Source organism: Neovison vison, chromosome 8, assembly GCF_020171115.1.
Source record: "Neovison vison isolate M4711 chromosome 8, ASM_NN_V1, whole genome shotgun sequence".
In the NCBI taxonomy this organism is placed as follows: Eukaryota; Metazoa; Chordata; class Mammalia; order Carnivora; family Mustelidae; genus Neogale; species Neogale vison.
Window position 1 is genome coordinate 1461339 of NC_058098.1, and position 19600 is coordinate 1480938.

General features: G+C 66.7%; 1 protein-coding gene across 1 annotated transcript in view; it reads left to right on the forward strand.

Annotated features, from left to right (window-relative positions):
- The window catches only part of LAMA5 (laminin subunit alpha 5), a 47031-nt gene that overhangs the window by 14142 nt on the left and 13289 nt on the right, over nt 1–19600 (forward strand). Inside the window, exons 4-40 of the mRNA XM_044262712.1 lie at nt 453–571; nt 662–832; nt 935–1032; nt 4559–4674; nt 4933–5051; nt 5206–5296; nt 5473–5607; nt 5750–5812; nt 9563–9703; nt 9783–9920; nt 10016–10150; nt 10231–10365; nt 10441–10578; nt 11058–11110; nt 11326–11431; nt 11549–11601; nt 11702–11807; nt 12144–12243; nt 12345–12501; nt 12618–12756; nt 12928–13070; nt 13148–13254; nt 13357–13510; nt 13893–14053; nt 14162–14270; nt 14884–14981; nt 15071–15272; nt 15389–15515; nt 16055–16194; nt 16825–16940; nt 17269–17480; nt 17830–18034; nt 18243–18387; nt 18548–18688; nt 18802–18963; nt 19173–19274; nt 19391–19474. Of these exons, the coding sequence (XP_044118647.1) occupies nt 453–571; nt 662–832; nt 935–1032; nt 4559–4674; nt 4933–5051; nt 5206–5296; nt 5473–5607; nt 5750–5812; nt 9563–9703; nt 9783–9920; nt 10016–10150; nt 10231–10365; nt 10441–10578; nt 11058–11110; nt 11326–11431; nt 11549–11601; nt 11702–11807; nt 12144–12243; nt 12345–12501; nt 12618–12756; nt 12928–13070; nt 13148–13254; nt 13357–13510; nt 13893–14053; nt 14162–14270; nt 14884–14981; nt 15071–15272; nt 15389–15515; nt 16055–16194; nt 16825–16940; nt 17269–17480; nt 17830–18034; nt 18243–18387; nt 18548–18688; nt 18802–18963; nt 19173–19274; nt 19391–19474 (4721 nt within the window). The remainder of the gene's footprint in view (nt 1–452; nt 572–661; nt 833–934; nt 1033–4558; nt 4675–4932; nt 5052–5205; nt 5297–5472; nt 5608–5749; nt 5813–9562; nt 9704–9782; nt 9921–10015; nt 10151–10230; nt 10366–10440; nt 10579–11057; nt 11111–11325; nt 11432–11548; nt 11602–11701; nt 11808–12143; nt 12244–12344; nt 12502–12617; nt 12757–12927; nt 13071–13147; nt 13255–13356; nt 13511–13892; nt 14054–14161; nt 14271–14883; nt 14982–15070; nt 15273–15388; nt 15516–16054; nt 16195–16824; nt 16941–17268; nt 17481–17829; nt 18035–18242; nt 18388–18547; nt 18689–18801; nt 18964–19172; nt 19275–19390; nt 19475–19600) is intronic.

The window sequence follows — 19600 nt, forward strand, 5'->3', positions numbered from 1 at the left end:
CTGGTGCTACCTCTTGCCTCCCTCTCGACCGGCTTCATGGTCCGGCAGCTCCTGAAGGAACAAGGGCGGGAGGCGCGGTGGCTCCCTAGCCCGCCACGTCCGAGGCCTCCATGACCGATCACCACGGGAGCCTGCGATTGGGTGGGCCTCGGTCACGGGTCCCCCAAAACTCCATGGGCGAGAGCAGTTTGGAAATGGACGTCCAAGGATGGGGACGTGGGGGGCACTTGTCTCTGCAGAGAGAGGCACGCGTGGCGAAGGCCGGGAGGGGTCAGTCCGCAAGGCGTGCGCAAGTGCAGGGTTTCTGGGCTCGGGCGGGGGCCGCCCCGTCCTCCGTGCCCTCCTGGGGAGGCACCTCCCTCCTCCTTCAGCCCGGCGCCGCGGGGGTGGCGGGGCGGCCCGTCGGGGAGTGGAGGTGCTCCAGCGTGCTCCGGGGCCCCGCGTCCCCACAGCGTCCAAGAGGGACTGCCTGGAGCGGTTCGGGCCGCAGACGCTGGAGCGCATCGCGCGGGACGACCACGTCATCTGTTCCACCGAGCACTCGAGGATCGTGCCCCTGGAGAACGGCGAGGTGGGCCCCGGGGCCACAGGCGGGGGGGTCCCCACTCGTGGGAGGGTGGCGCCCCCCCTTCCCCAGTCTGACCCTCTGCCCCGCGTGCAGATTGTGGTGTCCCTGGTGAACGGGCGCCCGGGGGCCAGGAACTTCTCCTCCTCACCCCTGCTGCGGGAGTTCACCAAAGCCAGCAACGTGCGCCTGAGGCTCCTGCGCACCAACACGCTGCTGGGCCACCTCATGGGCAAGGCACTGCGGGACCCCACTGTCACCCGCCGGGTGAGGCGCGGCCGGGGTATGGAGGGGCTGTGGGGCCGGCAGGGCTCGGCTGGGGCAGGGGGCCATGGCACTCACTGGCCCCCCCCCCCCCCCCGCCAACAGTACTACTACAGCATCAAGGACATTAGCATTGGCGGCCGCTGTGTCTGCCATGGCCACGCGGACGTCTGTGATGCCCAAGACCCCACAGACCCCTACAGGTGAGGCCTGCTGCCCCCATCTTCCTCATCCCCTTCCCAGTGCAGGGAGCGGGAGACCTGGTTCCACTGCCCACCGTGTCCCTCGTCCTGCGTGGCCACCCCTGGCCTCCATCACCTTAGCTGTGTGGTGAAGTGCAGGGCTGTCCCGTGCCTGGGAGGACCTATTTGTCTTATAGCCAGAGGCCCCTGCCATCCCCGCAGAAGCCGGGGCCCTGTGTGGAGAATGGGGGTGTCCTTGGCCTGAGGCTGCGCGTCCCTGTTCTCCAGCCCCTCCCTTCCCTCAGGACACGGATAAGACGCTCCTTGCTGTCCCCAGCTGCTCCCTTGCCACCCCGCGTGGTCTTTGCGCACGGCTTCCGGAGCTCAGACGCTGCTGGTGGCTCTGGGAAGTTCAGTGCCCAGTGCGCTGGCGGAGAGAGGCGCCCGCGGGCACCAGACCAGCCTCAGAGGAGCGGCGGGCGGCCCTTACTTGCTGGGGAGGCGTTGGCGTCCGCTCTGACTCCCCTGTACCAGGGTGTGCCCGAGCCCGGCTCTGCCTGGGGGCACGAGGGGTGGGCTGGGCTGGGCAGTTTTTCCAGAAGCACGAACACCAGCACCTCCCACACACTGTGTTTTGGGGCACCGGCCTGCCCTGCACACCCTGCTCCCGTGCCCTGCGCCGCAGCCGCGTCTTCAGGGAGAGCTCTGCCCCTTCGTACCCCTGACCCCGTCGTGTCCAGCCATCAGCCCCTGCCCGGACCACCGTCCCCGTCCCCACCTGCACCCTCTCCCCCCATCACCACCACTGCTTTGCCAGCTGCCTGCCTCGCTCTGTCCTGAACCCCTTACTCACTGCTCCCCTTTCCTTTGGTTTGGAAGTTCCGTGTCTTGCTTTGGTTGCTGTCTCAGTCCGGCTGGGTCGCTGTCACCACATACCGTAGACGAGGGGCTCGTAAACAACAGAAACTTACCGCTGTTCTCGAGGCCGACAAGGGTCCACGTCTCGGGGTGTTCTCACGTGGCACAAGGCGTGAGGGAGCTGTCTGGGGTCCTTTTACAAGGACACTACGCCCGCTGATGGGGGCTCCATCCTTAAGACCTAATCACCCCTCACAGGCCCCACGTCCAGATACCATCACCGCGGGGACTAGTCTGTGTGTTCTCGGGGACACCCGTGTTCAGCCGCGGGCAGGACTGTTCACGGCAGTGGCGGCCCTCGTGACGGGCGTGGTTGACCCGCTGTCGCGTCTGCTCACACGGCCCTGTAAGCAGGCGCTCTGTCCCTGCGGCCTGGGAGCCGCCTCCTGATCCGCCCAGGCCCTTGACCTGCGCCCCTCCTTGACTCACCTTGCACCCCTGGCCACTCGGTTCCCTTTGCCCGAAGTGCATCCTCTGGTTGGTGTTGCCGTGAGGCCGTGTCCCTGTCCCACGACCGATGCCGCGGCGGCCGTGTCAGCTTCCCTCTCGGGGGGTTAGTTTAGCTACAGAACCCCGGTGGGCGGCCGTGCCAACGCGTCACCTGGCGTCTCGATGGTCGGCAGAGTCCGCAGTCACCTGCGTTGTTGCCCCTCTGGCTTGTCTGCCCCTTCTGGAGGGTTCTATGAGCTTCCCCTGGTTCTCTGCAGATTTCCTCCACGGCAGCCAGGAGCCGTAGGTCTTCTGTGGCTCAGGACTCCTGCCCTTTTCTTTCTTTCTTTTTTTTTTTTTTTTAGAAGATTATTTATTTATTTGACAGAGAGAGAGAGAGAGACAGAAAGGGAGCACAGGTGGGGGGAGTTGGGAGAGGGAGAAGCAGGCTTCCCGCTAAGCAGGGAGCCCGATCTCGATCCCAGGACCCCTGGATCATGACCTGAGGTCGAAGGCAGACGCTTAACAACTGAGCCACCCAGGGGCCCGACTCCTGCCTTTTGAATCTGAGCGTGTGTGTCGTTAATTCAAGACCATTCCTGGCCACCAGCTCTCCCTTCTACCTCTTTCCTCTTTCTGGAATCCCGTTCCGTGGACGGGATCTCCCTGTGGTTTCCTTCTGTCTCTGAATGTCTCTTGTGGTCCCCTCTCTGCCTTCTGAGCTGCTCTGGGTCGCTTCTTGGGATCACCGAACCTCCAGACGGGTTTCGTCCAGTCCCCTGTCTTCAGTTGCAGTGATTTTATTTTCCATCTGTAGAAGTTGTGTCTGGTTCTTTGGCCACATCTCTCTCTTTTTTTTTAAAGATTTTATTTATTTATTTGACACAGACAGAAATCACAAGTAGGCAGAGAGGCAGGCAGAGAGAGAGGGAGAAGCAGGCTTCCCGCCAAGCAGAGAGCCCGATGTGGGGCTCCATCCCAGGACCCTGGGATCATGACCTGAGCCGAAGGCAGAGGCCCAACCCTCTGAGCCACCCAGGCGCCCCACATCTTTCTGTTTTTTCATAGCATTGCATTTCCTGTGTTTTAGTTAGTTTCTGTGTTTGGTTATAACTTTACGCATTCTTATTTTGTGGTTTCTACCTACTTGCTCCCCGATTCCTGGGGTTGGACCATGCCGACCGTTGCGTTGACAGGCCCGGCCGCATTGTGTCCCGCTGGTCCTGCGGCAATGCCTCGTCCGTGCTTGGTGGGGGATGGTCGCTCCCCAGGGTTTTTGTGGGGTCCTTGGCCCAGTGACCTGTGGTGTCCCCGCCCGGCTCCCGTCCTGGGTCGTTTCCTGGTGCCCTACGCAGGCCGCGGCACAGCCAAACACCAGCTGCAGGTCCAGCATCAGACCGGCAGAGCCGGGGCGGAGACAGGCCGGCTTCCTGAGCTGCTCCTGCTCCCTGTCCCCCAGAGGCCCCCCAGATGGCCCAGACCCCGAGGGCCACAGTGTTGATTCCCAGGGCCCCGCAGACACTTTGGGTTGCAGGGGACGGGGCTCTGACCGTGTCGTCTGAGGCCTGGGGCTCCGCTGACCAGCTTCCAAGGTCAGGTCCGGCTCGGTACTGAGCACAGCAGGTGCAGTGTTGGCCCCGGGCCCACTGAGCAGGCAGCCCCACTGTGGCTGAGTCATGGAGGGGCATGTCGGGTGGGACTCTGGTAGGGGTGTGTGAGCGGTAGGAAGCTGCGACCTCAGGCCTGAGCCGTGGCCAGCTGTCCCCCTGAGCCGGCAGGAGCCGCTCTCCAGAACGGCTGGCAGGATTCCAGCCTCTGCCTGGTGCCCCCCCCCCCCCCCCCGCTGGAAGAGGAAGCCGTTCCTGGCCCTTTGCCCCTGGGGAGGCACCCTGGAAGCATGGGGGCGTCTGGCTGAGCTCATACTGCTGAGTGAGACCCGGGCCTCCGCCCTGGCCCAGGGAGGCTGTGGGCTCGGCCTGAGGGCCCGGCCGTGGCAAGGAGGGGTTAGCTCGATCCTGAAGGACCTGGCCAGGTGCTCTGTAGGTGGGGCCCGCCCGCACTGACCACTCAGTCCCCGTCCCAGTCCCCACCCGCCAACAAATCCCGTGCCTCCTGCTCCGCTCCGCTCTGTGAAGGCTGGGTGCAGCCCCTGTGTCCCCCAGGTCCACAGTGTGGCCCCTCCTGTCCTGTGTCCCCACAGGCTGCAGTGCACCTGTCAGCACAACACGTGTGGGGGCTCCTGTGACCGCTGCTGCCCCGGCTTCCACCAGCGGCCGTGGAGGCCGGCCACCGCCGACAGCGCCAACGAATGCCAGTGTGAGTGTCCAGCCCCTGCCCACCGGCTCCTGCCCACCGGCTCGCGCGCCCTCCTCACCCGCAGCCCCAGCCCCTGCCCACCGGCTCCTGCCCACCGGCTCGCGCGCCCTCCTCACCCGCAGCCCCCACCCCACTCGCCCAGCTCTGCCCCAGCCACGTGGTGTGTGCCGTCCCCCACACCAGCCACATCCGGGGCTGCTGGTGGTCCCTGCGAGGCGGGTCCTGGGAGGCCTGTAACAGCTCTGCCCTTCTCTCCAGCCTGCAACTGCCACGGCCACGCCGATGACTGCTTCTATGACCCTGAGGTCGACCGGCTCGGCGCCAGCCAGAACCAGGACAACGTCTACCAGGGAGGGGGCGTGTGCATCGACTGCCAGGTGGGAGCTGTGGGGGGGCCCGTGGTGGCAAGCTGGCTGGGCCGGGGCATGGGGTGGTGGGCCGGGGCCCCCGGCGTGGTGCACCCAGGGCCAGAGTGGGGGGCGTTGGGGGGGCGGGAGGGTCTCCGCACTCAGCGGCCCCGTCCGGCTGCAGCATCACACCACCGGCATCAACTGTGAGCGCTGCCTGCCCGGCTTCTTCCGGGCCCCAGACCAGCCTCTCGACTCTCCCCATGCTTGCCGCCGTGAGTGGGGTCAGCCCAGGGAGGGGGGCTCCTGGGGGACGGGGGTGTCGGGGGGGCCCCCCGTGCTGCTCCAGGAGGCCCGGCCTGGCTCTCCTCCCCCTTGCCCGCGCTGGGGAGGCAGAGCCAGCCCCGTGGCCCCCGACTCGGGGTCTCACGAGGCCCCGGTGCCTGCCCAGGCTGCAGCTGCGAGTCAGACTTCACGGACGGGACGTGTGAGGACCTGACGGGCCGCTGCTACTGCCGGCCCAACTTCACGGGCGAGCGCTGCGGTGCCTGCGCCGAGGGCTTCACCGGTTTCCCGCGCTGCTACCGTGAGGGCGTCGGCTGGGGGGTGGGTGGCTGGGCCACAGTCCCCAGAGCCCTGTGGGGGACCCGGGGCGGAGCCCTCGGTCCCGTCTGCCCCTCTGGCCGCGCCGAGCTGACGCGGCTGACCCGTGCTGTCTCTTCCCTCAGCGGTGCCCTCCTTCTCCCCCAATGACACCGGAGAGCAAGTGCTGCCGGCGGGGCAGATCGTGAGTACGTGTCCGCCGAGGCCCCTGTCCCGCCCTGGCCCCCACGGAGGCCCCCCTGAGAGTGGATTGTCGTGTGGGGTCACGTCCGGCTCTTGCGTCTTCATGCACGTGACGCGTCTTCGTGTTAGGAGACCTTCTGCAGCAGCAGAACAGGGGTACCCAGAGTCGCGTCACTGTCGCGGCCCCTCCCCCACAGCCGGGCCCCTCCTGCGCGGCCCTCGGTGCTGGGCGCAGACCGGCGCGTGCCCTGGGGGCTGCTCTGGCGCCGCTGCCGTCAGCTCGTCTCCTCCTGTTCTGTTCGTCGGACAGATGGAGCGTTTCTTCAGTCAACCCCAAATTGTTGGAAATTTAAGTTCTTTCCAACTAAAAAAAAATGCTACAGTAAACATTCTTGCAGGACAAGCTTTCCATAAATTCTCAATAATTTCTGTAAAACAGTTTCCTAGAAGGTTCTGAGTCACGAGACTTGCCTGTTCCGGCACATTCTGGGCTGTAGGTCGCCCGATCACTGTCTTGAAAGAAGCCGTGTTGGGCGACGTGACGGTAGCGGCATCCGTAGGCGCAGACGGTCCTCGCCGGACCACGGGCGCTGCCTGTGGCTGTCAGCTCGGCCGGCCGTGACCCCCCACCCCCTGCCATGTGTCTGGAGTCACCTCTCGGGACGCACCTTCCTAACGGGGTGCGCGCAGCTGCCGGCGGGGCTTGGTTAGACCGCATCTGGCATTTGTTGTGTCCTGTGTGTCTTCAACGCGTCTGTGAGGGGACCTTCTTTCGAGTGTGTCCTGAGCACGTATCTGCTTTCCTGGGGAGTGTGTCGTCGGGCTCCGGGCTCACGTTTCTGTCTGCGGGCCGGCTCTCCGCGCACCCCGTGTCCCGGCGGGGCCTCCCGCCCTGTGTCTTCAGGGTTCCTGTTCCCTGGGCTGGCATGTGAACCCCCAGTGGGTCATGTGGCCGCGGTTCTTGCCTCTGACTCCCTCCGACGCGTGCGCACGTGGCACACGCTCCGCTCGCTCACTCGTGCCTGTTGCTGTTCGACGGTTTCTCCGTACGTGTTTGCGTCTGCTTCGCTTCGGTGCTGGGAACGCGGGTCGGCGGCCTTCTCCCAGGAGGAGCCGGAGGGTACTGGCCTGCTCTCGACGGCGAGGGCCACGTGTCCTATCGTGCATGGCTCTGGAGCCCCGCCATCGCGCGCCGTGGCTGGATCGTGGCTGGATCGTGGCATCGAGTGTGTGGACGTGCGTGAGCCTGGCTGCATTCTGGGACGACCTGATTTGCGGAGCCTCTGAGCGGCCCTGGGGTTGCGAGTTGTTGATGCCCAGCAGACGTGCCGGGGGTCCTCCCGTCCCCCCGGCCCGGGGTCGGCGCTGCAGACGGCCCACGCCGCTGGGGCTTCAGTGCCGGCCCGGGTCGTGCAAGGAATTCTATCCGTGCTTCTCCTAGCGAGCACCTGTGTGTCTGTATCCGTATGGGAGGCTGGATGAAAGCTTTCCTGGTTGTTTTCTGGTGGGGTGTGTGTGGGCCGTCTTGCTTAAGTTTTGCAATTGAAAATACTTGGGAAATGACCCACATTTGGTTACGCTCCACAGCAGTCTACAAATCACGGGAGTCACCCATTTCTTCCTTCCTTCCTTTCCTCTTTCCTGCCTGCCTGCCTTTTTCCTTCCTTCCTTCCTTCCTTTCTTTAACATTTTATTTATTTGGGAGAGAGCACACAAATGGGGGAGCAGCAGGCAGAGGGGGCAGCAGACTCCCCGCTGAGCAGGGAGCCCAGTGCGGGGCTCGATCCCAGGACCCTGAGGCTGTGACCTGAGCCGAAGGCAGACCCTTCACCAGCTGAGCCCCCAGGCGCCCCAGGAACCACCCAGACCTTAGGAGTTTGATGGAACTTAGAAGGATGCCTGTCCCTGACGCCGCTGGTCTTCGATAATCGTCGTTTCTTGTCTGGTTCTGTGTCCGTTCATTTCCCGCCTCAGCGTAGGTCGGTTTGAGTCATTTTTCCTTAGCAGATCGTGTCCTTTGGATTTTAAAACTGTATTGGTATAAACATCACGCCCAGGGGCACCTGGGTGGCTCAGTGGGTTAAGCCGCTGCCTTCGGCTCAGGTCATGATCTCAGGGTCCTGGGATCGAGCCCCGCATCGGGCTCTCTGCTCGGCGGGGAGCCTGCTCCCCCTGCTTCTGCTCCCTCTCACTGTGTCTGTCTGTCAAGTAAATAAAATCCTTAAAAAAAAAAAAAAAAGAAAGAAAAGAAAAATCACGCACAGCTTTCCATCGTGAATTGTGCCTTTCATTTCTCTTACTGTCTGGTCCAATTTCTTCTATTTCCTCCACTTATTAGACGTAGCAGAAGTTTCCTGAATTTGTTGGTGTTTTCAAGTTACAGTTTAAGATTCCGTCTATAAGATCTGCTGGGGTTTTTCTCGTTTCAGTTTGGGGGAGAGATCTAACTTCCTTTTTTTTTTAAAGATTTTATTTATTTATTTATTGGAGAGAGAGAGAGCACACACCACGAGTGGGGACAGGGCAGAGGGGGACGGAGGGCGGCCTGGCCGGCCCCTCCCGCGGGGCGGTGATGTGGCCGTTCTGTCCTTCTGTGACGGCTCAGTCTGAGGTTCACCGCACAGGGTCAGATGGGGTCTTTGCTTCCCACCTAGAATGTGATGTCCTTTGGAATGTTCCGGGAAGAGAGACGTGCAGGGTACAGGTCGCCACATGTACGCCCACTGACGCATGTGTTCGTTAAGGTGTTTAAATCCACATGTCCCTGCTCCAACCTCGTCAGGGTCTGGGGACGGAGTCTCCAGCCCTTCTGTCCAGGATGGTGGTTTTGCTAGAACCGTCCAGCTCAGGGATTTTGGGCCTTGGCACCCTGCGACCCCGTGGTCCTGCTCTTAGATTGCGGGGCATCCTGCAGACCCGGGTGGCGAGCTCCCTGTTGTCCCACTGGTGCTTGTGGCCTTGGGTTCCCTGGAATGTTCTGGGGTCTCTGCCTGCCTTCTCTGCACCCTGCTGTCCCCTCACGAAGCTGTCCGTGGCCCGTCTGGGTCCTGGGTTGAAGGTGCATCTTTTCAAGAGAACATGACTCGATTTTCCTTCAGGAGCCAAACTGAGGCCTCTGGTTCTAGGTCGTGAGAAGAGCCGTGGCCCGGGCAAGGCCGTGGCCGTCAGGCAGGGCTCGTTCCTGCTTCTCCGTCTCATTTCTCCTTCTCCTGAGATCCTTCCCGCCTGTGTCTTACTGGGTTGGGCAGCAGACGGGTTTCGGTTTGGGCTGACTTGCGTTTCTTCTTGAGGGATTTCAGTGTTCTGTCTCTCTCTGGTCCAGCCGGGGGTCACCCTGCGCTTGACAAATAGCAGACCGTCACTTTCTACGAGCAACAAACAGTAGTCGTGACTTCTTTTTGCGCGTAAGATGTTCCCCGTGCTTTCCCTCCTCTTTTCTAAGCTGCAGAATTACTCATAAATCAGATTGGAGTCTCTTTTTTGCCTTGTTACCGTTTCGTTTTTACGTCTTCTCTGGTTGTGTTGGCGCCTGCCGCGGACTTAGCAGCTGCGTTGCCAACAGTGTCCCGCGAGTTTGGGCCACCCTGATTCTGTGACACACTTCTCCACAGACAGCGGCTCCGCCTTCTGGCAGTTTCTGCCTCCTGGCGCGGTGTGAGCACGGTGTGGAGACGAGGGAGCGAGTGTGTGGCGGGCAGGGTCTCCAGCGGGGAGGGCCGGGTCTGCGGGCGTCTGAACCCCCCTCCCCCCGCCAGACTGTGACTGCAGTGCCGCAGGGACCCAGGGCAACGCCTGCCGCAGGGACCCACGGCTGGGACGCTGCGTGTGCAAACCCGGCTTCCAGGGCATCCACTGCGAGCGCTGCGCCCCGGGCTTCTACGGCCCCAGCTGCCAGCGTGAGTGTCGCCCTGACCCTGTCCCCCGACGCTGGGAGCCTGTCCCCTCTCCGACTGAGCACGGCCCCCCCTCCCGCAGCATGCCAGTGCTCCAGCCCTGGAGTGGTGGATGGGGACTGTGACCAGGACTCAGGCCGCTGCACCTGCCGGGAGGGCTTCGAGGGGCCCGCGTGTGACCGCTGTGCCCCGGGCTACTTCCACTTCCCTCTCTGCCAGTGTGAGCGAGGCCTCCCCAGCGGGCACGGGTGGGTGTGGGGCCCGGGGCATGGCCTGCCTGGCTCAGGGGCCCCGGTGTGCTGCTTTGCTCCCTAGTGTGTGGCTGCAGCCCTTTGGGGACCCTGCCTGAGGGCTGCGATGAGGCTGGTCACTGCCCATGCCGGCCGGAGTTTGACGGCCCTCACTGTGACCGCTGCCGCCCAGGCTACCATGGCTACCCTAACTGCCGCGGTGAGCAGAGGGCTGGAGGGGGCCTGAGGGGAACAGGAGGACCCGCCACAAGCCCGGGGCCTAACCCCTGTCCCCTGCAGCCTGCACCTGTGACCCCCGGGGTGCCCTGGACCAGCTCTGCGGGGCGAGCGGGACGTGCCACTGCCGCCCAGGCTACGCGGGCACCACCTGCCAGGAGTGCAGCCCCGGCTTCCACGGCTTCCCCGACTGTGCCCGTGAGTGCCCGTGCCGGGGGCAGGGAGGGCGGGTGTGTCCCCACCGCATGCCCATGTCCTGCCGTCCTTGCCTAGCCTGCCGCTGCTCCGCCGAGGGCTCCCTGCACGCGTCCTGCGACTCCCACAGCGGGCAGTGCCCCTGCCGGCCCCGGGTGACGGGGCTGCGGTGTGACATGTGCGCGCCAGGCGCCTACAACTTCCCCTACTGTGAAGGTGAGCGCGTGCCGTGGGCCTGTCCCGTGCCGTGTGTGTCCTTCCTGTGCCGTCCCCGCGCACGGGCCGCGTGTGCACCTGCGTGGGTTCCTGCGGCCGTCCCTGCGCACGGCCACGTGAGCACCGCGTGCTGCGCGTGGACGGTCGCAGGCCATGTCCGTGGCTCCGTCCTCGGTGTGCAGGTCCATCGCCCTGTGTCCTCGGGCTTCGTGCACGCGTGTTCACAACGGTCTGTGCGGCCCGCGTTCCCACACACGTTCGCAGGCCTCGCGGCCTGTCGGCCTCGTTCCTGTCCCTGGAGTGGGGGAGGGTGCGTGGGCGCGCGGGCCGCGCCGCCGCAGCCTCGGCGTCACGCCCGCTCCCGTGTGGGAGGCGTACAGGCGGCTCCGTGCAGCCGTGGGTCCGGGCCAGGCCTGGGGAGGCCTGTGGCCATCGGAGTCCGTGACGGCGAAGTGACCGCAGGCTGGGTCTCTCCCCAGCCGGCTCCTGCCACCCTGCCGGCCTGGCCCCGGCGGATCCCGGCCTTCCTGAGGTAAGCCCTGGTCGGCCCTCAGGGGAGGGCCGCCCCTCACTCCCCCGCTGCTCTGTCGCCTTGGCAACCTCGGGCCGTTTCTTCCCCTGGCTCGTCCTCTGTCCCCGTTCCAGGGACGGGCCAGAGATGGGGCTGTGTCGGGGCTCCAGGGCTGAGGGTTTTGGGTAGGGGGTACGGGGCAGGGACCTGTCCTTATCCTCAGTCCCTTCTCCCAGGCACAGGCCCCCTGTACGTGCCGGGCCCACGTGGAGGGGCCCAGCTGCGACCGCTGTAAACCTGGGTTCTGGGGGCTGAGTCCCGGGAACCCCGAGGGCTGCACCCGTGAGTCTGTGGCATGGGGGGGAGCACGGGGGCGCTGGGGAGTGGGAGTCGGGGGGAGGGCAGCAGCGTGGGGAGCTGAGGGCCGGCCCTGCAGCGTCCAGGCTTTCTCTCCGCCAGGCTGCAGCTGTGATCCCCGGGGCACGGTGGGCGGACTTGCCGAGTGCCGGCCGGTGAGTCCGAGGCCCGAGCTGCCCGGGGGCTATGGGACTGGCATGTCCAGACCCCACTCTGCCCGGCATGGTCTCACCTCCCCGCACCCCCCTGCCGCAGGGCGATGGCCAGTGCTCTTGCAAAGCTCACGTGTGTGGCCAGACCTGTGCGGCGTGCCGGGATGGCTTCTTCGGGCTAGACCAGGCTGACTACTTCGGCTGCCGCAGTATGTGCCCCGTGGCCCTCGGCCGACATCCCGGGGGAGGCTGAGGCCAGGGAAGGATGCGTGAGGCGGGCACCTTGGTCTGGAGAGGCCTGTGCTGGGCACAGAAGGGAGGGGCTGCTCCATCTCCCTCCCTCCATCCTGCGCCCCCCCGGAGCCCCCGGTGGCCCTTTGGAGCTGGCCTCTCGGCCACTGTTGCCCTCCACAGACAGCGGACAGAGCCCCAGGGGCCTGGGCGGCCGGAGCAGGGTCCAGAGCCCACTGTGGGCAGAGCAGCGAGGCCGGGGTAGGGGCGGAGAGGGCAGCTAACAGCGTGGACCTTGTTCCCTCCCACCGCAGGCTGCCGGTGTGACGTCGGTGGTGCGCTGGGACAGGGCTGTGACCCGAGGACAGGCGCCTGCCGGTGCCGCCCCAACACCCAGGGCCTCACCTGCAGCGAGTGGGTGCTGCTGCCCCTGGCTCGGGGGGCAGGGGGCGGGCCGGGTGGCTCACCCGCCGGGGACCCTGTGGGCTGCCTCTGACCATCCCTGCCGCGGCCAGGCCGGCGCGAGACCACTACCTCCCCGACCTGCACGACCTCCGCCTGGAGCTGGAGGAGGCGGCCACGCCGGGCGGCCGCACCGTGCGCTTCGGCTTCAACCCCCTCGAGTTCGAGAGCTTCAGCTGGAGGGGCTATGCGCAGATGACGCCCGTGCAGGTGGGGGGCCGCCTCCCCGGCGTGGGCCTCAGGCGCCCCCGCAGCGGATGGAGGGGGCGGGCAAGGCATGGCTGGGGAGGGGCCTCCTGGTTCTCCATGCCCCTTCCCCCCACCAGCCCAGGATCGTGGCAAAGCTGAACGTGACCTCCCCCGACCTCTTCTGGCTGGTCTTCCGCTACGTCAACCGTGGGCCCGCCAGCGTGAGTGGGCACGTCTCTGTGCGAGAGGAGGGCAGGTCGGCCACCTGCGTCAACTGTGAGTGCTGGGGCCGCCCTGCGCCCGCTCCCTGCGCCTCCCTGCAGCCCCGCCTGGGCCCGTGGGTGGGCGGGGGGCCAGCCTATGCCCTGGCCCTGGGGTACCTGTCCCCTTCCCCCGCCCGGGGTGGCCCGTGGGCAGGGTCGAGGGTCTCACATTCTGTGTCCCCAGGCACAGAGCAGAGCCAGCCCGTCACCTTCCCGCCCAGCACGGAGCCTGCCTTTGTCACCGTGCCCCAGAGGGGCTTTGGCGAGCCCTTCGTGCTGAACCCCGGCGATTGGACCCTGCTCGTGGAGGCGGAAGGGGTGCTCCTGGTGAGGTGGGGGCTGAGCGGGTGGGGCCCGGGCCCGGGCCGAGGGCCAGTGTACCGACCTCACCCCCTGCCCGCCAGGACTATGTGGTTTTACTTCCCAGCACCTACTACGAGGCGGCCCTCCTGCAGCTGCGGGTGACCGAGGCCTGCGCCTTCCGGCCCCCCGCCCAGCGCTCCGGGCACACGTGAGCGCCGGCCCGGTGGGGGCGGGGGGGGGCCTGCCCCTCCTGGGCCCGGGCTGCTCGCCCCTGCTGACCACAGCCACGGTACCCCCTCCCCCACCCCAGCTGCCTCCTCTACAGCCACCTGCCCCTGGACGGCTTCCCCTCTACGGCGGGACCGGAGGCCCTGTGTCGCCAGGACAACAGCCTACCCCGGCCTTGCCCCACGGAGCAGCTTAGCCCCTCACACCCGCCCCTGGCCGCCTGCCTGGGCAGTGACGTGCGTGTTTCTGGGACCTTGTAGAGGGGCAGGGTCTGGAGTGCGGGGAGGGGGTGGGGTGCATATTGCCAGGACAGGACACAAGTTTGACTTTGGGGCCTCACTTGTAGATTGGGGGGGTCAGTGGCCCCGCCCCTGGCGCATCGTGAGGAGGAGCGGGCATTTGTTCATTCCTAAGATCTGAGCTAGGTGTTTGGGCAGCGGGCCATGGGGAGGCAGGGGCGGCTTTGCGGGGGGCCATGGGGTGTCCTGGAGGGGTGCCCCAGGCAGCGAGGAAAACGGGCTCGGGCGGGTGGGGAGGCGGGCGAGAGCCATGTCTAGCAGTGTCTGGGGACAACATGGGGGCCTGGGGTGGGGTCTCTGACCGTGGTGCCGCCCCCAGGTGGACGTTCAGCTTCCGGTGGCCGTGCCACGGCCGGGCCAGTATGCGCTGGTGCTGGAGTACGCCAACGAGGACGGCCGCCAGGAGCTGGGTGTGGCCGTGCACACCCCGCAGCGGGCCCCCCAGCAGGCGGCCCTCACTCTCCACCCCTGCCCTTACAGGTGCACAGGGAGGTGCACGGATTCAGTCTGGGGGAGCTGTGTGGGAGGGCTTGGGCCCCAGCGCTGCCCCCCCCCTGCCCTGCTGAGCACCCCTGCCCCTTCCCGCAGCACCCTGTGCCGGGGTACTGCACTGGATGCCCAGCGCCACCTGGCTGCCTTCCACCTGGACACAGAGGCCAGCGTCCGGCTCACAGCCGAGCAGGCGCGCTTCTTCCTGGTAAGGCCCTGACCCCCGCTGCGTGGGCCCCCGGGACTCCCCTGCCGTGTCAGGTCTTTCAGAAGATTTTAAACAGCCCTGAGGGCTCGTCACCAGCCCTCGCCGCGGTCCCTTGTGGCCACCCCAGCTCTGACAGCCGCGTCCTCAGCCTGTCCCGGAGTTTGTCAGCAGAACCTGCAGCCCAGGCTTCCGGGCCGTGTCTCGTGCCGACACCCGGTCGGCCATGCGGCGTCCTGGGTCTTCCCCGTGGGGTGTTCCCAGACGGCTCTGCTGGCTTTGTTTTGCTGTGCCCGTAGCACACACCTACGTCGTGCCAGATGGTGCAGGGCAGAAGGGCCTCCCCCGAGCCCGTGCTCGCCGGTGCGTGTCCGCGCCAGCTCCCCGGAGCTGAGGGGGAGGCTGGCGGCCAGCGTGCAGCCGGGCTGTGGCAGGGCGGGCAGCTGTGAGGACAGCTGAGCTGGGCTCCTGGCCTGGAAACTGCCCTTGAGGGCTGGGGTTCAAGCATCCAGAGGAGGCAGAGACTTGGTGCAAAGAGAGGGAGGCAGGTCGGGTGCAGGGGTGAGGGAGGGGCCCGCCTGCGCTTCCGCGTCCACGCCCGGTCGTCTGTCCGCAGCACAGTGTCACCCTGGTGCCCGTGGAGACGTTCAGCCTGGAGTTTGTGGAGCCTCGGGTCCGCTGTGTCAGCCGTCATGGTGTCTTCGGCCCCAGCAGGTGTGGGGAGTGGGGTGGCGGGAGGGGCCGGGGCAGCCGGAGGGGCACACTGGCCGGGTCCAGGGCCTCACCTCCACACGCGTCCCCAGGGCCACCTGCCTGCTCTCTCGCTTCCCAAAGCCGGCCCAGCCCATCCTCCTCAGGGACTGCCGGGTGCTGCCGCTGGCCCCTGGCCTCCCGCTGGCCCAGTCGCAGGAGCTCATCCCCGGCGCACCCCCGTCGGGGCCCCAGCCTCGGCCCCCCACTGCCGTGGACCCGGATGTGGAGCCCACGCTGCTGCGCCATCCCCAGGTGAGGGCCCGGGCCAGGAGGGATGGGGTTGCGGACGGGGATGGGATTCCAGGCCGCCAGCCCTGCCCGGGTCCCCACCCCTGCATCTGCTCCCCAGAGCCCCTCCTTCCCTGCAGGGTACCGTGGTCTTCAGCACTCACGTGCCCGCCCTGGGCCGCTACGCCTTCCTGCTGCACGGCTTCCAGCCCGACCACCCCACCTTCACTGTGGAGGTCCTCATCAGCGGGGGCCGAGTCTGGCAAGGTGAGTGGCCGTGGCGGGCCGGGGGGGCGGCCCCCCAGGAGAGAAGCCCATCAGGGGTCTTCTGACACAGCCCCGCTCTGTGGTGGTCGTCACAGACGTGGACAGATCCGTCCTCTCTTAGTCCTTAAACGGGGGGCCCAGGGCCCAGCGCACACAGCAGCCCCAGCCTCCCGGCCCCCTGCCCGGCTCTGCTCCTGACTCCATGTGCAAGTCGGGATTCACCCTGTCACATGCCCGGGTAACCGAGGGTTCGCCGTGGGACACACGGTGATGGGACTCGCGTTCCTATGTGTATATGTGCTTCGTTTCCGCTGGGCCAAGCTCGGGTCCGCGTCATGCGAGTGGGCCCTGCCAGCTGTCCTCAGACGGTCCCTGCTGTGTGTCACGGCCGCACGCTCCTTGGCAGCCAGGGCACTGTCCGGTGGCATCTCTTCCTCCCTGGTGACCCCAGCAGTGCCCCTGGGATGAGGCCACAGGACCAGGGCTGGTCCGTGGGGTGTGGGCGGGACACAGAGACCTGCCTTTCCTTCTCCCTCCAGGCCATGCCAACGCCAGCTTCTGCCCACATGGCTACGGCTGCCGCGCCCTGGTTGTGTGTGAGGGCCGAGCCGTCCTGGACGTGACCGACAGAGAGCTCACCGTGACCTTGCGGGTGCCGGACGGCCGCTGGCTCTGGTTGGTGAGTCCAGGGCTGCCGCGTCTGCGGGCAGAACACTCGGAGCCTGACACGGGGCTAGCCTTTCGGGGTGCGGACGTCCTGACCCTGTCCAGGGACCAGCCGTCCCCCCAGCTGCCATGCCATCGGCCACTCAGCCCAGGGGCCTCCCCCGTCTGCCTCGGCCCAGCCCTGTGCCAGGTGCCAAGGAGCAGCAGCTGTTGGGCCTCCGGGCCGAGCTGTGAGGCCACAGTGTGGGGCAAGTACCTAAGAGCCGAGATGTGGTCCACCAGTCCCCTGGGGCCCTGCTGGGCAGGGTGGCCTTCCTGGAGGAGGAGGCCTGGATGGGTGGAGACGGAGAGCCAAGGCAAGTCTGGCAGGCAGTGATGGGAGAGGGCACCAGGAGGCCGGGCACTCCTCACAGACCCCAAGCTTCCATTAGGCCCCAGAAGCTGACTCCCTTCTAAACAGCCCCGTGGACCCAGCTCCTGCCAGCCTTGCTGGGGCCGAGTGCTGGGGTGTGTTGCTGCCATTACCATCACGGCTGTCCTGGCCGGTCACAGAGGCCCCTCCTGCTGGCAGGGTCTGGGACACTTCCCCCTTCCGGGTCCTCTGTGGGGCCCACGGGAAGGTGACCAGGTCCTGACCCCTTAGGAGTATGTGTTACTGGTCCCTGAGGAGGCCTACAGCCCCCGCTATCTCCGAGAGGAACCCTTGGACAAGTCTTACGACTTCATCAGCCAGTGCGCCAGCCGTGGGTACCACATCAGGTGGGCCGGGATGGGCGAGGGGCTCACGGCAGGGCGGGGCAGTAAGGGGGAGCTGAGGAGGTGGGGTTTCCAGGCAAGGGTTGGGGCATGGGGCCAGGGCTGGGTGGGGGGCCCTGGGGCGGGCCAAGGGCAGGGGGCCCGGGCAAGAGTTGGGTCTTGGGGCCAGGACTGGACTGGGATAGGGTGGGGGGGCCCGGGGCGGGGCAGGGCAAGGACACGGGATCCTGGGCAAGCGTGGGGACTGGGCTGGGACAGGACAGGGGTCCAGGCTGGGGCCAGGGGGCTCGGGGCCGGGAATTGGCCTCACACCTGCTTCTCCCCCAACCAGCCCCACGAGCTCGTCCCCGTTCTGTCGTGATGCTGCCTCTTCTCTCTCTCTCTTCTATAACAACGGGGCTCGGCCTTGCGGCTGCCACGAAATGGGGGCCACGGGCCCCACGTGTGAGCCCTTTGGGGGCCAGTGTCCCTGCCGGGCCCACGTCATCGGCCGTGACTGTTCCCGCTGTGCCACTGGCTACTGGGGCTTCCCCAGTTGTAGGCGTGAGTACCCGAGGCCACGGAAGTGGTACCTGCTCCCCAGGGGGCTTCCTGGTGGAGGGAAGGAAGCGTCCTACTGTGGCCACTGTGGCTGCTGTGGTCAGGAGGAGGTTCTAGCGCTCGGCAGACCCATCCAGCTGGCCCCTGTCTGCAGGGCCTCGGGCAGTAGTGGCCTGGGTGTCACACAGCAGGGACCAGATGGCAATTCTAGGCAGCTCACCCCACCCCAGAGGAGCGGCCCGGGGCTGGAGCCGAAACCACACCTGGGTGGGGGTGGGCGTGCCCCCCAGGCTGCACCAGGGCCTCCGCCGGGGCAGAGGGCTTCACCCCCCGCCCCCGGTGCTCCCCACAGCCTGCGAGTGCCAAGGCCGCCTTTGTGACGAGCTCACCGGCCGGTGCGTCTGTCCGCCGCGCACTGTCCCGCCCGACTGCGTCGTCTGCCGGCCCCGGAGCTTTGGCTGCCACCCCCTGGTGGGCTGTGAGGAGTGTAACTGCTCAGGGCCCGGTGTTCAGGAGCTCACCGACCCCACCTGCGACGTGGACAGTGGCCAGTGCAAGTGAGCTGGGCACTGGGGCTGTCCCTGTGGCCCCAGGCTGGTCCTGGGTCAGGGGCTGGCGTTGCCACCGAGCGCCCACTCTCCAGTTCAGGGGATGGGGCTGGAGGGAGGGGTAGGCCTCGGGGGGCCACCTGTGGTTGGTCTGGGTTCGGCCCGAGAGGTCGGTGTTGGGGGCGGGTCCGGCCAGCCACTGAGCCCCCTCTCGCAGGTGCAGACCCAACGTGACTGGGCGCCGCTGTGACACCTGTGCCCCCGGCTTCCACGGCTACCCCAGCTGCCGTCCCTGCGACTGCCACGAGGCAGGCTCCGTGCCCAGCATGTGTGACCCCCTCACAGGCCAGTGCCACTGCAAGGTAAGACCCGGCTCAGCCACCCGCCCACCCTGTGCTGCCTTAACCAGGGCTTCCTGGAGGCTCCGGGGAGAGTCAGCCCATGGCGGGGGCTGACAGTGCGCCAGGGCGGGCGGGGATACAGCACGCGGCCGACTGACCCGTCCTGCCTGCCCGCCCCCAGGAGAACGTGCAGGGCCCGCGGTGTGACCAGTGCCGCCTCGGGACCTTCTCCCTCGATGCCGCCAACCCCAAGGGCTGCACTCGCTGCTTCTGCTTCGGGGCCACCGAGCGCTGCCAGGGCTCCGCGCTCACCCGCCGTGAGGTGTGTGGTCCGGGGGACCCAGCCCACGTGGGTGGCACCTCGAGGAGGGGACTGCTACCCCCCGCCAGCGTGCCCTGGCTGTTGACCTCAGTGCCCTTCCCGTGTGCCCGCAGCACGTGGACATGGAGGGCTGGACGCTGCTGAGCAGTGACCGGCAGGTGGTTCCTCACACGCTGCGGGCAGAGGCAGAGCTGCTGTACGCTGATCTGCGCCGCGGGTTCGAGGCCCTCCCGGAACTGTACTGGCAGGCCCCGCCCTCCTACCTGGGGGACAGGGTGAGCCGGCGAGGCAGGCCCTGGGGAGGGCGCTAGGAGGGTGTCCGGGGAAGACAGCAGCGACACTGCCCGTGTCTGAGGAGGGATGGGGACTCCGTGAGGGTGCCCAGCCCTACCCCGGTCCCCAGCCCCAGGGGTGCCCGAGGCCATCGCTGTTGACTCTGGGCCCACAGTCAGGGTCTGGCCGGGTCACGATGCTCTGTCTCCAGGTGTCCTCCTACGGCGGGGTCCTCCGCTACGAGCTTCACTCGGAGGCCCAGCGAGGAGACGTGTTCATCCCCACGGAAAGTCGGCCAGACGTGGTGCTGCAGGTGGCCGGTGGCATGGGTGTGGCCGGGCGGGCAGTGGGCATTCCCGGGCAGGATGGGGGGCAGCTCACTGCCAGCCCTCACCTGCCCGCCCACCCCACCCCCCAACCCCTGCCCAGGGCAACCAGATGAGCATCGTGTTCCTGGAGCCCGTGTACCCGGCGCCCGGCCACATTCACCACGGACGGCTGCAGCTGGTGGAGGTGAGCAGGGCTGGCCTGGGCACCCGGGGCCTTCTGGATCCTGGCGCAGCCCAGGGAGGCTGGAGGGGCCTCAGGCTGCCGTGCCTGCCCTCTAGGACGGAAAACGGGGTGCTGCTGGGGTGGTGC